Source organism: Cervus canadensis, chromosome 26 (genome assembly GCF_019320065.1).
Source record: "Cervus canadensis isolate Bull #8, Minnesota chromosome 26, ASM1932006v1, whole genome shotgun sequence".
Lineage (NCBI taxonomy): Eukaryota > Metazoa > Chordata > Mammalia > Artiodactyla > Cervidae > Cervus > Cervus canadensis.
The window spans coordinates 590,859-608,537 of NC_057411.1; the positions used below are offsets into that span (position 1 = coordinate 590,859).

At 37.6% G+C, this 17,679-nt stretch overlaps 1 protein-coding gene across 9 annotated transcripts in view; it reads right to left on the minus strand.

Moving 5' to 3' along the window:
* FRYL (FRY like transcription coactivator) overlaps positions 1–17,679 on the minus strand; it is a 252,923-nt gene that overhangs the window by 53,253 nt on the left and 181,991 nt on the right. For all 9 annotated transcript variants that reach the window (XM_043448225.1, XM_043448226.1, XM_043448227.1 and 6 more), the window contains 10 exons: positions 16,116–16,207; positions 13,926–14,098; positions 12,629–12,789; positions 11,971–12,081; positions 10,783–10,937; positions 10,366–10,465; positions 9,040–9,208; positions 5,226–5,485; positions 4,716–4,856; positions 1,419–1,587 (listed from right to left, as the gene is read on the minus strand). In XM_043448225.1, the coding sequence (XP_043304160.1) occupies positions 1,419–1,587; positions 4,716–4,856; positions 5,226–5,485; positions 9,040–9,208; positions 10,366–10,465; positions 10,783–10,937; positions 11,971–12,081; positions 12,629–12,789; positions 13,926–14,098; positions 16,116–16,207 (1,531 nt within the window). The remainder of the gene's footprint in view (positions 1–1,418; positions 1,588–4,715; positions 4,857–5,225; positions 5,486–9,039; positions 9,209–10,365; positions 10,466–10,782; positions 10,938–11,970; positions 12,082–12,628; positions 12,790–13,925; positions 14,099–16,115; positions 16,208–17,679) is intronic.

Sequence of the window (17,679 nt, forward strand, 5' to 3'; positions counted from 1 at the left end):
AGCAAGAGAGGACCTCGGGAAGCAGGGGTTGAAGCAGATGCTGAAAATGGCAACAGTTGAAAATCTATTTCAGAAGTAGCTGGGCCCCAAGAGCTACCCCTCTACCTCTTGTAACTGGGTAACTGTCTCTGCTCACTTGAAGTCTTCTCTGATGACAATAAATCAGAGGATTTCTAGACTAGGACACACCATACACAGGTGAAGGAGGAAGTACTTTACTGAGGATAAGGGAACTAAGTGGACATATACATACATGTGTAACGAGAAGACATATCTCCCTGCAACCTTCTTATACCATTGGGCTATCAGAAGGCTGGAAGACTGCAAGTGTGTGTATCTATGGATTATATGTATCGGTACACACACATACACACACCCCTACATCTTCTACTCTAGGCAGAGGATTGGAAGAATTTTCTCTGGGGAATCTGATTAGTACAAGAGAAAAGACCAATGGACACTTACATCGATGAAATCATTGTATAAAAAAGGACATCAACAAGTTCCATATATACCTACAGACCATCCAATCAACTCTTTAATATGCCACTGTTTATGAAAAGACAGATCTACAGTTGGTAGGCTTTTGAAGAAAGCTTTTACTAAGACAAATCAAAACAAAGAAACAGCAATATAAAGAAAATAGGAACTTTCCCAGGTAGAAAGCTTTATCAAATATAGAAGATGATAGTCCAACTGTGAAACATGAATAGGATGCCCCTAAAAATTTTTTAATTAAAAAACTCTCTTTGGAATTAAAAACATTTTAGCAGATAAAAAATTCAATGGAAGCATTATTAGAAATCTCGTAGAAAGTATAACAAAAAGATGAAACCAGATGACAAAGGTAAATTATAAAACATAGTATGAAAGATCTCTAGCTATTATTAACATCACAAAAGCATTTAATATAAACTGAGTGACAAAGAATTTCATATAAATTTAATCTACAACAGTCCAGATATTATATCAATTTTCAATGGATGTAGTTTCAACTCAAAATATTATAATATGGATATACATAAAAGTAAATACACTCACATGATTGAATACTATGTATAATATATGCTCAAATAATTACAATATGAAATTACACAGTAATTTCAATACGTGAGCAATTCTGATATTTACATATTAATTATATCCATTTATAAGAGCATCTGTTGTAAATGGACAAAATGGATATATTCCAGTTCTGAATAGGTATGTAAATGTTCCCTTTATCACATTACAAATCCTTACATTGTCAAACCTTTCTACTCATATGATGATTTACAAAGTTCTATCAAGTTAATTACATCCATGACTTATGTTTGCGTGTTTTCTCTATGACGTTTAAAGCAAACGCATGCTAAAATGAACAGTTGTGGAAAGCTTCTTTTTTGATACAAAGTAATCAGTTTTAAATGACTTCTCACCTGAGGTGACAGAGGGGATTTTATAGCTGGAAGTGATGCGGTAATAAGGGGGGTTATCCATGTGAGTGACTCCTGAACTGACAGGGTCGGTCAGCTGTAGTTCACTCACCAGTTCTTCAAGCAACTGCATTGTTTTGTCTCTACCTAAATATACAATAACTTTCTTCACCTGTCACAAAAAAAAATCATTTGGAGAAGAAAAGGCACAATTTTTATCACACAAACTTGTCTTGAGACAAATTTTATCAGATAAGTTCAGCTTTAAGTAGTAGATGAATAAGCACAATCTAAATGTGAATAGACACTGATCAGCAATTAGACATTAATCAGCTTTATAAGTAAGTACTCTTCCCTTCAGCCCTCAATATCATATCGAATTAGGATGACCTAGATATATTGCTTAATGGTGTCCATAAAGTCATCACTCCCTTTAGTTATTTTTAGAAAAGCAAAAGATAATTGCCTTTTTATAAATCAGTTTCTTTTTCAATGGAAAATGAAGTGAAAGTCACTTAGTTGTGCTCAACTCTTTGCGACCCCCATGGACTATGCAGTCCATATTATCAGGGTTGATCTCCCTTTAGATTGACTGGTTTGATCCATCTTACTTGATCCATCCTACTTGATCAAAAAGTATGTTTCAGTAGTATGTATTATTGACATAGGCTGATCAATTAGTATGCGATCTTTCTTTTTTCTCCCTATTTAAACCTTAGTACTTAAAATGTGGTCCTCGTAGAACATGCATTATTATCTGGAGCTTTCAGAAAATACAGAATCTCTGGCCCCACCCCCAACTCCAGAATGAGAATGAGAACAAGATCCCCAGCTGATTCACGCTGCATTCAGATGTGTGAGAAGCTGTTTTACATCACCCTGGAAAAGTCTTAAAACATGCTTTATCACATCACACCAAAAATCTGATAATGGTTCTCTGATAATTGACCTCCTACACAGCTCCAGAACTATCCAACCTGCTATACTTGCTAATTCTTTGTTCTCAAGTTCAGTCTCCTCTGATCACATCAGGTACATTTCAGCCTCTGTGTCTTTGCTCTGACCCAGGACCTCTGAGATGATACTCATGACTCTAATCCTGTCAAGTCCCCACTTGACACACCAGCCACACACCCCCCAACTCCAGCTGCAGGGCCTGTCAAGAAGCTTTCCTGGACTTGTCATCAACAGCTCTGGGTTGGAATTCCAGCTCTACAGAGATAGACCTAAATAGCTATGTGACTTTGAGCTATGTCACTCTTCTCGCTACCTTACTTGATTCATTTGTAAAACTGCAGTCATCTTACCAAATTCACAGATTTCTTCCAGAAATTAAGTAATGTAAATGAAGTGCTTGTACTATGCCTGGCCTATAAGTAGTGCTTAAGAAGTGATAATTAAGAAATTATTATTATTATCATGAAAAACAGCTCTTTTAAAATTTCTGGCAAATGGCAATTCCCTGAATTTCATCTTGAAAAGTGAAAGTGTTAGTCACTCAGTTGTGTCCCACTCTTTGTGACCCCATGGACTGTAGCCCACCTCTGTCCATGGAATTCTCCAGACAGGAATACTGGAGTGGACTGCCATGCCCTTCCCCAGGGGATCTTCCCGACCCAGGATTGAACCTGGGTCTCCCGCACTGCAGGCAGATTCTTTACCATCTGAGCTACCAGGCAAGCCTAGGAATTTCATCTTGGCTTCTTGGAATTACAACATCATGCCTGTTTCTAGTGCCAGTGCCAATTCAGTCATTCATTCATCCAATTAAAGGGGAACTTCCTGTGTATCAGGCACTAGTCTAGGCTCTGACAAGAAGGCAATGAACTAAATAAACAAAGATTCCTGCTCATTTTTTTTTTTTTTCTTTTTGTTGCTGTGCACGTCTTACAGGATCTTAGTTCCCTGACCAGGGACTGAACCCAGGCCATAGCAGTGAAAACACCAGTTCTAATCACTGGATTGCCAGGGAATTCTCAGATTCCTGCTCTTAAGAGCTCAAAGTCTACTGGACTGATTGAGGCAAACATAATGAGGCAAAGAAATAGAATATAGGGTGAGTTCAATGATAAAGTGTTAGGAAAACCAATGAAACGGGGAAAGAAAAAGAAGAGTATATGTGTGGGGGCAGGGCATTTGCAGATTTGAACAAGATGACCAGCAAAGGTATCAGTGAGAACAGCCATTTGAGGAAACATCTTAAGAAGGTACAGAAATGAGCAACTGACTGTTTGGGGAGAGAGGAAAGTAAATGGCAAGGTCCCTGGGTGGGATGCCTGAGTGAGAGCCGGGCAGCAGAGGGTTCAGCATGGTTCAGGGGCAGGGGGCTTGAGGGGGACTGTTAGGACATGTGGTCAGACAGCTAATGTGGGATCATGTTTTGTACTACACACCCACCTTTCTCCAAGTGCTTCTCAATGCAGATCATTGTGACATGCCTTCAGAACAAAGCTTTCAGTCATCAGGTTAACCCAGGAGATGATGGGTAAAGCAAGGCTACTCAATGGTTCATTTCAAGGAGGATCCATAAGCACAGAGTTTAGAGCAACTCTGCAGAGCTAGTGTTCTGTGGAGCATCCTTTAAGGAGATGCCACTCCGTGTCTACCAGTTATATCTACATACACACACGTCTGTGTGCATGCGTGTATATTCAGTTCAACCTTTGTGTTTGATAGTTCCATATTGTTCTCTTGAGCAGATTTAAGTACTGTTCTTTCTTCAGAAGATAAAGACTGTTCATGTTTCACTGTGTATCTCTTATCATGATTTTCCCTGCTTCCAGAAGCCTTTAGGGCATGATTCTATAGGTACTGAGCTCTCACTTCTCATCATGCTCTAATATTCCAATGTCAGCTGCTGATAGGAAAAATTACTAACATGTCTCCACATTCATATTACTTTCTGTCCAATATCATCTCTAATTCTCACAGACAGTGGTGGTTCCAAAGTTATCCACCCTCAGGACTCTGCAATTTTCCTCCGTAGCCCTTACCATGACCGTACATTACTAACCTACTGATTTATTCATTAAATAAATTAGATGTGGGTTCAAAGAATAAAATCTGTAGCATCCATCAGATTATAATGCCCAGAACATAGAAGAGCACTTGGCCTGGAGTAAAGCCAGGTAATATTTGTTAAATGAATCAATGAATGAATCCATGTGCTATTTCCTGATTGTCCCCCTCCTGGCCCCTGCTTTGCGTCCGCTGTTCTACTGCTGCCCAGATTCTGACATCACAAGACACCAGGTAAATATGCATATACATATATGAAAGTGAATGAACTTGAACACATACGTAAGGCAAGAGGCTTGGTTCACTATTTACTCCACAAATGCTGATCAAAAAGTGCAATATTATTTTCAGGTTTTTCGGCCAGCCATCTGCGAGTGTGGTCCACACGTTCTCCACCTCCGACCACGCCAGCTCGTCACCATACTAGATACAGGAAATACGGCACACGTACTTCAGTAGCACTTTAGTAACAGCCATCCATTCAAACCAAACTCATAACATCGTGAAAGATCAGAAAATAATGCTTTGACAAACAGCTTTAATCTTCTCCACACTGTAGAGAAATAATTTCTTTCAAAAAACCTAAATACAAATATCATCAATCACATATGATTTTAGCTCCACTCCCAAAAAGTATATCTGATATGAAGCTTTTTTTTTTTTTTTGAAGAAAGGAACTTATTTATAACACATACTTGTTTGGATTATCTAATCTCTTTGTCTATTTCTAACCTGTTTATGCCTCCTAACTCGGTAACTCTGTGCAGGAACCACAAATACAAAACCTATTACCTTTGCGGTCATGTACATGAGATTATTCAAAACCATGGCAGTGGCTTGTGGGGATCCCCAGCCTTCTCCTCGTAGCCAGCGCCTGCTAGTCACCATCAGCTCTCGGTCTTTTAAGGAATCCTCTTCATCTTCATCATGTCGCCTCGCTGTGGGCAAGGGTTTCAGATCCACCAGCTCGATGTTGTTCATCCACGGTAACAGGTAATGCAACATCACCTGTCTCCCAGCAGGGTGAGCTGTCTGAATTCTCTGGCTTATCTCTGTGGTTAAGGACAAGTCAGAGAGGGAACAACTGATGTAACTGTTGCTTTCCTTTGATTTGTAATGAATTTAAACGTAACTTTTTAATTCTGAAAAAGAAACAAGCCAGATTTTATTCACCACATTTAAGAATTATTTATGAGCATTGTTTCTCCTTTTAAGAAATCTGACCTTGATGACATCATAAAGAAAAGGAAACAGCGAACATACACCACATACTTACCTTTATATAAAATATCTCTGGTAGTGAAGAATGTTTGCACACTACTGGTGAGTCTGTAAATGGTGTCACTGCTATGAAAATAGTGTAGTGGCTCCTCAAAAAAATTAAAAATAGAACTACAATAGGAGTTAGACATCCCACTGCTGACTATAGATCCAAAAGAACTGAAAGCAGGGTCTTGAAGACCTAGCTCATAGCAGCACTATTTACAATGGCCAAGAAGTGGAACCAATCCAAATGTTCATTGCTAGACAAATGGATAAACAATATGTGTGTTCTGACACACATACACATAATAGAATACTCTGTAGCTTTACAAAGAATGGAAATCCTGTTACTTGCTACAACATAAAAGGATCACCTTTGAGGACATTATGCTAAGTGAAAATAGCTAATCATAAAACCAAATACTGTAAGCTTCCACTTTTATAAGGTATCCAATATAATCAAGTTCAGAGAAACAGAAAGCACAGTGGTAGTTAACAGGGGCTGGGGGAAGTTCAGGAAAAGGGGAGTTTACTGTTGAGTAGGTATAAAGTTTCACTTCTGCAGGATGAAAAATTGCAGGAGATCTGCTTCACAACAATATAAATACACTTAACACTACTGAACTGTACAGTTAAAATGATTAATGGGTAAATTTTACTACATGTGCTTCTTAACAAATAAAAAAACATAAGATAAAGACAATCTTTATACATGGATTAAAGTGACCCACGAAAAACCTCACATATTTCGGTTCTATCTAGGGGAGACTCCTGTGAAGTGCTTATTACTTTTACATTCATCTCATATAGTGCTCATGATAAACTTGGTGAGGTGGATATTTCGAGTAACATGTGCAAGGTCAGAAAATGATCAAGTGGCAGAGGATTCAAATACAAGGTTGATTCCAAAGTCCATGAGTTTTTATATACTGTTTACTTTCCATAAATCACTTTAAGTAAAAACCTTCTCTCCTCAAGTCCCCCTTTGCCCACTGCATCTTATACTTACAACTTCAGAACTGGGTCTGAATTCCAGTTCTACCACATATACACAGATTGACCTAGGACCAACTACCAACCTTTGATCCTCAACTTACTATTCTCGAAGAAGGTAACAAAAGTAGTTGTGTCACGGAGTTAAAGTGCAAACTCAACACGGTGCCAACAATCTGCTCGGTCCAGTGCCTTGCACACATTTATGCCTTGCACACATTTATGCTCAGTTACAACTTTTTAGAAGAACCCCTTCTTTTTTTAAAGTAATTCATTTATTTTAACTGGAGAATAATTACTTTACAATATTGTGGTGGTTTTTATCATATATTGACATGAATCACAGGTGTACACGTGTCCCCCCATCTTGAAACCCCTCCCACCACCCTCCCCACCCCACCCTTCTGGGTTGTCCCAGAGCACCGGCTTCTTTGAGTGCCCTGCTTCATGCATCGAACTTACACTGGTCATCTATTTCACATACAGTAATATACATGTTTCAATGCTATTCTCTCAAATCGTCCCACCCTCACCTTCTCCCCCAGAGTCCAAAAGTCTGTTTTTTACATCTGTGTCTCTTCTGCTGCCCTGCACATAGGACTGTCGTTACCGTCTAAAAGAACCCCTTCTGTTAACAGGTCAATATTATTACCAAAAGTATGAAATACGAGACCTGAAGCTCTGAATGAAGAGATCCTGGCTGAGGGATTTTAAGTATATATGGGAGCCAAGGCCATGGCAGCACCCACTGCCATCCTGACCAATTCCATGACCTCTGAGATACCAAGGACTCCTCTCTTTTCTGTGCTGAAGCCTCCAGGAAAAGCCCAGGCGCTTCCGAGAAAAGCCTAGGAGCAGGAGAATTAGTGGAGACAGCGGTTACTTATCTGCTTCCCAGTGACGCTAGTGGTGAAGAACCCACCTGCCAAGGCAGGAGACTCAAGAGACTCAGGTTTGATCCCCGAGTCAGGGGAGATCCCCTGGAGAAGGACATGGCAACCACTGCAGTATTCTTGCCTAGAAAATTTCATGGACAGAGGAGCCTGGAGGGCTACAGTGTGTAGGGCTGTAAAGAGTCAGACACAACTGAAATACTTAGCACGCATGTGGTTACGACTTTGCACTGATGACCATCCACGTCCATCCTGAAAGGGATGTCGAGACTGGAAGTTGGGAAGAAGGAAGAGGCGTGATTGCTGCTATTTACCAGTGCAAACCTGTGTGCTGCTTTAAACACTGAATGTTAGGAGAATTTAAGCTGTTAATTTTCCCCCAATCAGATCAGTTAGGGGTGGGACTCAAATTATCTCCACTGCTAAAATAGGCACTGTGGAAAGATGGGCCAAGAAGGTGGAGGCCTCTGTGCCTTGAACCTGAATCAAACACTTCAGAGCCCTGGTATCTCCTGCATACCAATTCTGGTGCATTTGCAGCACTAAGATTAGAACAAGATCTTATTGAAGATGAAGAGCAGAAAAACTAGCGAAGAGTCTTTTGTATTATAACTAATAAAACTTTTCAGTTAAAGGATTTATAAGCACTATGGAGGCACCTGCAATAGTGTGTTCATCAACCAGAAGGCTCAAGCTGGATGAACTCCCTAATTATCTTAAATCTGAGTCCTGGGAAACCCATATATGTATAGGACATCTTGCTTGACACACAGTCCAAGATTTAGAAACTCAAGGCAGGAATGTTTGCTGGACCCAAGGAAAGGAAACTGGACCAGGAAGCAAGGTGGGTTCCTGGCTGTAGTTCTGCTTAAGGCAGTGCAGTATCTTCCTCTATGATTAGAAGTCTTACTTAAAGAGAGAAACCTGTATCCTTATCCCTGCCCATTTATATTATTAAAAACAGACCAATATACAAGATAAACCACAAACTAGAAGATTCAGGAAGTTTTATGTCTACTAAAGGAATATTTTCAAATTGCCTGTAAAGCCCCCTCCTACTTCTTTTTTTTTTTTTGGCTAGTGTGAGGTGGAGAAGAGAGGTCAAGGTTAGAATCCCTTTAGAGATCTTTAATAAGCAATCTCAGTATCATGGTAGATCAGTATTAAAGAGTTCATATTAAAGGGAAAAACCTCTCTTATATAAAGACATGTTTTGTTTTAATTCAACCTCAAATTTCATAGCTTTACATTTACTAAAAGTAGTTTTTTTTTTAATTTAATTTTTTTTTTATTAGTTGGAGGCTAATTACTTCACAACATTTCAGTGGGTTTTGTCATATATTGATATGAATCAGCCATAGATTTACACGTATTCCCCATCCCGATCCCCCCTCCTAAAAGTAGTTTTTTCAAAATGGTTGGTGAAGAAAAACTACTAACCAGTTGAACAATCATACCTGAGAATATGGCGAGAGTCAGCTCAGGATATGCCCTTGCTAATTCTTCGGACAGCTGATAGTAGGAAACGGAATACAGATGCGGCAGAGGGGACAGCTGGCTGAGAACTCCATCTGTTCTCTGGACCTCCAGCTTGTGAGCATAGCGAAACATCTTCGGTTCCAGGATCTACAGGAATGTAATCCATCCATTTAAGATTTTGTGGGTCCTCTAAATTTCAGCTATAATTAAAAACATAGAATTTTCTCCCAAGAAACATTGTAGTTTCAAAATTATAGAGTTGTATGCGTTGTAAAGTTTCTTGGATGCTAATTTCTAATTCCAGAAATGTTCGCAAAAGGTCTCTAATTCTTGTTCTTTGTAATTCCAAATGAATACTAGAACAGTGTTATAAGGATCAATTTATCTTTCTTTCTAGCACTTGGGGAAAAAAAAAGTATCAGTCCCAACTTGACAAGCTCTGTAATTCTTTACAAGACTTTAACATTCCTTGTGTTGAATGTCAGTAACATAGTTTGAAAATAACTTCAGCAACTCAATATACAATTACTTGAAGATTTACCACTTTTCCAATTCAAAATTATGACTATATAAAAACATGCATATGTGAAAACAAAATCTTCAGACCTATTTTGCTTAATCATGGATTAAATACAAAATATAAGCAAAAAATTCTTTTGATATTATACTATACAAAGAGCTGCACTACTCAACCTTCTTCTTAACTAATAAAGACACTAGGGTATAATTCTTAAGATGATCCCTCAGTACCACTTCAAACCCTTTGGAAAAATGTGCATCTCCTTGAATCCCATTCTTAACCCTTGGTTAAGAATGAAGAACCACATCCTACCATCAATGGATATAACCATATATCCAAGTGAAATGTCTAAGTTATTCGTCTCAGTCTAATAAAGAAAACTCACAAAAGGTTATCATAAAAGAGCTAATTATTTTTACTTGATTCTCCAAAACAAACTGACTCACATTATTCTTATTTGCTGAACAGAAACAGGTGAAGGCACACAGAGGCCCTAACCACTCAACTTTTCCAAGTACTCACGCAGACACACAGAGGCGCACACACAGGTGAGCATGGGGTTACCACACACAGGCCTCTACAATACACTCAAAACTGCGCATTATGTATAGACTTAAATGACCCAATTATCTTAGTCTTCTTTTTCTAATGATAATTAGGAATCATAACATACACCACTATTAAAAATAAAGATGAACATTAGCATACTTTCAAGGCAAGAATAGATTGTTGTGCTTCATTAAGTCCCAACTAAAAATATATTTTAATTAATATGTTTACAAACCTGTAAAAGTTGCATAGCAACTTCATAGATACTTCGAGAAGAATCAGCGGCTTTAAACAGTATCAGATTGAGGAGCATCACTGTGTCACACTGATAATCCCTAGGGACAAATTTCACATGTTAGATAAATAAAGTTTAGAGGCTTTCACACCAGTTAATAAATATGATATGATATAAAGGGAAGGATACAGGCATGCAGGAGCTAAGCCTATGAGGTGAATGTTTTTTGTTTTGTTTTTTTTTTAAAGGCAATAGGTACGACAGATGCATGGTAATCATTATCACTATTTGGTTAGATTTTGTTTGAGTTTAAGGTAAGAAAATATTGGTTTATTAATATCAGTGAGTTCAAAAGGACACATTCTGTTTTTTAAGAGATGCTAAATAAATTACAAAAGACAGCAGAATCTAGAGTACCTGTTCTGGAAAACATTAGCTATGGCTTTGAAACAGCCAGCGGCCACTCTCTTGGAACCAGTGTAACAGCGATCCACTGCCCAGTACATCAGGTTGCTCTGATCCGGGTTCAGCTCCAGCAGTAATGTAACTGCCTCACAGCCCAACTGATGAACCTAAGCAAAGGCCACAAAATTGCCCAGGACAAAGAAAGGGATATATTATTTATCTAGTCCTCTTACATTTCAATTAAAATAACACAGTGCATATATTCATTGTATTTCATCACAAAACTCAAGTCTCCTTTAGTTCAACTCTTTCTGATTTTATTCAACCAGCAGAAAAACCAACACAGAGAAATTAAACGTGGTCTCCTGCTTTTTATATAAGTCTTAGACGTACAATTCAATTTTCCAGCAGAGCCCTGGAGGTGGCTGATGAATATGAACAGTGATTAAGTGCTTTCAGGAAAATGAGTGATTAACCTCCCCAGTTATTTTTGTCAAAATTTATTCTTATTTTTGATAGCCCAATACAAAATATATTCCTTCCAGGGGGAAGAAATGCAAGTCCTATTTTAAACTGTGAGGTCTGTGTTTGTATGGTATGAGTAATGAGGGAGGAAAAGTGATTAATTGGAGAGTCATCAAAAAAATTAGACAGAGCAAATAGCATATTTCTTCCATGGAGCTTAAAGTATTCCACAATTATATTCTTTTACTAATTTAAAACCCTTTGTGAGATAAATACACACTACTATATTAATCCTTTAAGAGGGAAATTAAAATTGTTTAAATGAGAACTAAATAAGAATTAGAAATCTTAGTTTATGATATCCTATTTAGTTTTACATAATATGTTTTGGGCCCATGATTCTAACCTATCTTATTTCAAAAAGAAATATTCAGTGAGCCACACGATAACTCTAAATAATGCAGTGTGTGTGTGCGCTCAGTCATATCCAACTCTCTAAGACCACCTGAACTGTAGCCCCCCAGGCTCCTCTATGAAATTTCCCAGGCAAGAATACTGCAGTGGGTTGCCATCTCCTACTCCAAGTGATCCTCCCAGCCCAGAGATGGAACCTGCATCTCCTGTCTCCTGAACTGACAGGCAGATCATTTACCACTAGTGCCACCTGGGAAGCCCCCAAATAATGCAATGCAGTGACAATGTACTACAGAATTTTAAGGGAACTATCATAATTACCTTTTTGTCCAGAGAGTCCAAAATGTTATCCAACCATTTGTACAAATAGCCATCTGATGAAAGTCCTACATTATCTGCAACAGGGCCACAACAGAGTACAGCAGACATAGCCTTCAAACAATAATATTAGAATTACACTTAAAACATTTCAGAGGTTAAATGTTGGTTGCTTAATGAGAAGAGGCAGGGTATTTTACTCCTGCTTATGTAGCCACAATATCTTTAATATTTTTGTTTACAAAGAAAAGCATAATAGTAACTTTTGAAACTAAGAAATTTAATATGAGCAATACATATATATCACGATACTACATTAGACATGGAGTTTGAACAGTACTGGAGGTGAAGGGAAAAAAAGATCAAGAGAAAGTACTTAAGTAGGAAAAAAAATAAGTATATTTTTGAGGCAATCCTCAATTCTTTAAGAATGTGGCTTCCAATTTTCATAGATTCTGGAATACTTCTACATTATGTTTTATGCATTTAAATAAACTTCCAGTATAAGTGCTTGAATACAGCAGGCAAATATATATTCTAGTACTCCCAGGTACTCTGAAGAAATCCTGATCCTTTTTATAACACCAGGCACTGAGAGAGAAGAATATTTTAACTCCACTCTTAGCCTAAGAAAAAAGAAATCAGATTTTTAGGTAAATACCTTCAGCGCACAGTACTGATGTCTGTTAATTTGCATATTTCTATCACTGTATCTGTCCAAGGGTGTAAACATGATGCTAAAAGGACCCGCCCAGTGACTGAACAGCATAAACAGACTGTGACGAAGGCTCTGTTGAGGAAAAATACTTCTTCTCTGGTGCACTGAAAATAAAAAATAGGTGGAAAAATTATTTTCATTTTTTCTTCCCTGAATATGCACGTCAATTTATTTGTTATTGGATGGTGGTGATGTAGTCGCTCAGTCGTGTCTGACTCTTTGCAACCCCATGGACTGCAGCCTACCAGCCTCCTCTGTCCATGGGATTCTCCAGGCAAGAATACTGGAGTGGGTTGCCATTCCCTTCTCCAGGGGATCTTCCTGATCCAGGGATTGAACCCGGGTCTCCTGCACTGCAGGCAAATTCTTTACCATCTGAGCCACCAGGATTGTTATTGGACACATAATATCATATAAGAAGAAAGCAAAAGTTTTCATTTTAACCTACCCCCAACCTCCACAGTAACAAATTATTTACATATATGCGTATATCACAGGAACAGAGCTGCAGTGTACATTATCATGTTCAGTGAGATGCAGTGTTATGTGAAATACAGCATCTTGGCAAGTAGAAGTGCGTGGCAGTCACGATGCTGCTGAAGGCGGGCAGGGCTGGGCATCAGGGCCCCGCCTCTCCCTGGGCTGTTGCTGGCGACACGCGAACCTCGGCCAGAACATCAACACAACATACTTCTGGATCATGATTCACAGGTAAGAGAGGGCTTTGGACTACATATACCGTTTTCAGCTATACAATGATCATTACATGCAATCTTGATATATTGATACATAACAGACAACAAGGGAACTGATCTACTTGCAGTAAAGTGTGAGGTCTGGAGTCAAAACCCACTCTGCTGCCTTTTGCTGCTGGTTTAGGTGATCTCCAAGGAATCTTTCCACTTAAGAAAAATCTATTCTACAAGCTCTCTGCAGCAATCCTTGTTGAAGAAACTCAACAGTATCATAATGAACCAAAGTAGAAGTTGTAGACAAGTGCTAAGTAATGGATTAAATCATATCTTTACATTAGTGAGCTTGAGATCAGACAGTGTAGAGGAAACCATGCTCTTTTCCTCTATAGAGCATCATTTGCCTCTAAAATTCCAAATGTTACCCTGACATATTTTTCAAATGTTCACAAGTTGCTTGTCAACTTAGATTACCATTCCTCAGGGGGAGAAAAATTATGATAGTCTCTTAATATTCATTTATGGGTTTGAGGAACTAAAAATCATACCTGGAACATTCTGAATGATATTCGCCACTAAGGCACTAAAATGGCATCGTATATCCTTCAGCGTGTCAGAATCTTTTTCATTTTCTGCTTCCAGGAGTTGTCTAGTTAAATCTACGTATTCTAATAAAGTGTTGTTGAGGAAATGTGTTTCACTATCAAGGCCACCACTTGCACTGAAAATATGGAAGAAAACACATGTTAAGGAAAACATGATTTTAAACTATAATTTAAGTCAACATTATTCTCTCCATCAAAATATACGGCTTTTCAAAATAAAAATATAAGGAGACACAACGGGAACAGGGAGGATCAGTTTAGAAGGTAGAAAGAGGAAAGACTAATTGTGTACATTTACACAGTTGTCCTACATAGACACAGTATGCCTTTAGCATAACCAATCAAATACCCATCAGGTACTTATTCTCAGCAAGGATTACTGCTATTACTGGGGATACAAAAATTTAAGAGAATTCAAGTAAGAGTGTTCGTTTTTTAATCTTCTATTTTAGACCTTGGAAGTTTCTTCAAGAATCTCTACAGGAAGATTTTCCTTGAGGCCAGGGTTCTGGGCCTAGAGTCCACTGACTGCAAGGAGGTCACTGGTGACAGAGTCCCAGATCCTGGATTCCAGTCTTGTTCCATCAGTTATTAAGCATGTGACCAGTAGGTACTTGAGAGTTTTTTTACCAATAGTAATTTAGTTAACTTTTCCTTGTTATATTTATTTGAAAATACCTCTAAAGTTTATGATTCCAGAAGTAAAAATACTCTTTCAATAATTGCAAATAGTTTTTTATAAACATCCTAAAGCCATGAAAATAAGAGTAAGGAGCCACAGTGATTTTACAGCATATTAAAAGTATCAGTCTATGACTTTAAAAATATGTTGAATGTATTCATGATGAAACTCTCCTTTATTCCTTAAGTGAGTGTTTTTAAACTCTGGGTCAACACTTCACAGTGGCTGGGAAACCAACATGGTAGATTGTAAGCTGACTCAGAATGACTGAGTACCTACTAGGCACCAGGCACAGAGGATCAACTGATTGAACAAACCGAAGATCCCTGCCTCCTGGCCATTCCAGAACTCATCTTTTTTTCCTTAAGTGAGAAAAAAAAAAGTCCATAATAGTGTTCACTTTATTTTGATTTCTCTTGGGGGGAAGAAAAAAAGACAAATCCAAAAATAAAACATGCAACTGTGTTACTAACATTACAATAAAAGTAATAAAAAAAGAAAAAAGATTTAGATGTATATTAGGTTAATCTTTTGCATCAAGTTCAGCAAGTGTCAAATTCATTTTGGCTAATTTCCAATGTTTTATTTTTGTGAAGCAGCAAAGGAAAAAAAAAAAGAATGATGCTTCTTTTATTTGCTTTTCATTTACTTTAATAGTAAATCAATGGTTTAGATTCTCTTTGATTAAAGCTATTTTGAAAGCACTTGTGAAAAACATTCTATGTTAAATATGAAAGGTGTTAGGTGCACTCAGAAATAAATGATCAGGATAAATGGTAAAGTAAAAATATATACTATACTTGCTTATTAATATTTTTTTCCTCAGGATCTTTTCTGGAAACGGTCAGGATTCATTTTTTTTCCTCCTTCAATGGTCAGGCAACACCATTACGTTTCTAAGGAAACAGTTATTTCCCTACATAAAGCTGATGGAATTTTCCTCAAGGTGCTGGCCTTAGTGTCAACAAAATTTTAGGTTTTATGTTTTTTATTTGTAAAGGGTGGAAATAGAAATTATGTTTTTGGATTTCATAATTGCTCTAAGCACAATAAATTAACAGTTGATTGAAGTAAATGTGCAAAGTTTATAATGTTTAGCCTTTAAATACATGATTTTTACAACTCCAGAAAAAACAGATCTTGAACAAGGTAAGACACAGTTAAAACAGACACCCACTCCTGGGAAAAAAAAAGGTTGCTATCTACTTGCCTCGATTACTAGATCTCAAGAAATATTAAAATCATAAGGACATTCCACTCCATCTTTGCCCGAAGCAATCTGTATGGGTGGTAGCTCTTCAATATATTTTTTAGCCACGGACTAATGTATCAGATACATCTTTAGTAAATAATATTTATAGTGGTGCCATTTTTTGTTGTTACAAAGGTGCTTTTCGGTTTTTGTATATTTCGTAAATTACAAGCTTTAAAAATCAATATCCAATACCTACCTGTGACTAATGACACCAGCATCTGCCAGCAGCTCAAATATCCGTACCAGCTGTACTCGTAAAATATCTCGACGCCTGCGCCGCTTCATATTCTATTCCAAAGATAACAAGGATGCTAATTAGAAGTCCTTTAAGTAAGATGACAGAAAATTTGCTGGTGTAACTTAGAAGGAACACTGGGAATGCCTTACAAGTTTGGAGGCTCCTTATTTTGCTTCTGCAAGGTAGATGTCAGACAGTCTAGGGGCTATTCCATCAAAAAAGGTATGTGTGGATAATTTGAAATTAACAAGACAAATAAAATCAAATGACATTTTATATAGTAATAAACTTATGAAGGGAGAAATAATAGAATTAAGTCCATAACTACTTTATGGTTACTTTTAGGTCAGATTTGCTAATCTGACAACTTTAGAGGAACTGAAACAGTTAGTAAACTATTCCCTTTGGATGATAAAGAATCCCTAAGATACTCCCAATAATATGACAGAAGGGGAGGGAAAACATCACAAAGGGGACTAAAGAAACCCCACAGATTTCACTCATACCATGATTTTTCACTTATCAGTTAATTCTGACACACAAAAATACAAGCAAAAAGAAATTCCTTTGATCGTTATGGTATGAATAAATATGTTTGTCCTACTAAGGCCAAAGTATTAATGCCCAGAATAATAGTCATAGCATCTCAACTTGATTCTGCTCGTAACAGGAACCAATATAATGGTAAGATATAATTAATCTCCTATATCACTTTCTTCTTGAGCTCATCATTTCATTCATGATGTAATACAGACTAATAAGAATTAGTCTTTCACTTTCCTATCTACAATCCAGTTTTCTGCCTGCCAAAACAGGCCAGTTGTGGATAACCAGTTCATTAAATGTACTGCTTCTCTCAGCTCTCATGAAGTTTGTTGCAATTCATACTGAATGAAATGGTTTCTTAACAGTGCTTGAGGACTTCTGCAAAGTTTTAGTTGACTTGCTTTCATTCTGTGTTCATAAAAAGACTGTGAGTCTAATGCTCTCAAAATATAGTGCACATTCAAACACATCACTGTGCATATCTATTCCCTTGCTATGATGACTTTTTGTCCTGAAATTGATGAATATACACACTCCCACTTAAATTTTATTTCCAATTCCACTTGCACTGTAACCAACATATAATTTTGAAGCAAAAATCTCATCAATTACAAAATGGAGAACTATCACTACTCCACAGGGCTGAATTAGAAAAAAAAAGAAGTGAAGAATTACAGATGCTGTCATAAAGTCCTCACACAAAGTAGCTACTGTCATCTTCTTCCTCTCTTGCTAAAATTCCTCAGAGGATTGCCATCGTTGATAGCAGTGATTCTAATTCAGTGTTCTACATCAGACTCATCTAAGGTGCTTAAGAAAATAGTTTCTGGGCTCTACTCCAGGGATTCTCATTGAATAGGCTAGGCCCAGGAATCTATAATTTTTTGCAAGCTCTCTGGCTAATTCTCAGATTCCACTGCCATATGGGGACCACCAGTCTATTGGATAAAGCTGAAACCAGGAGACTTTCATGTGA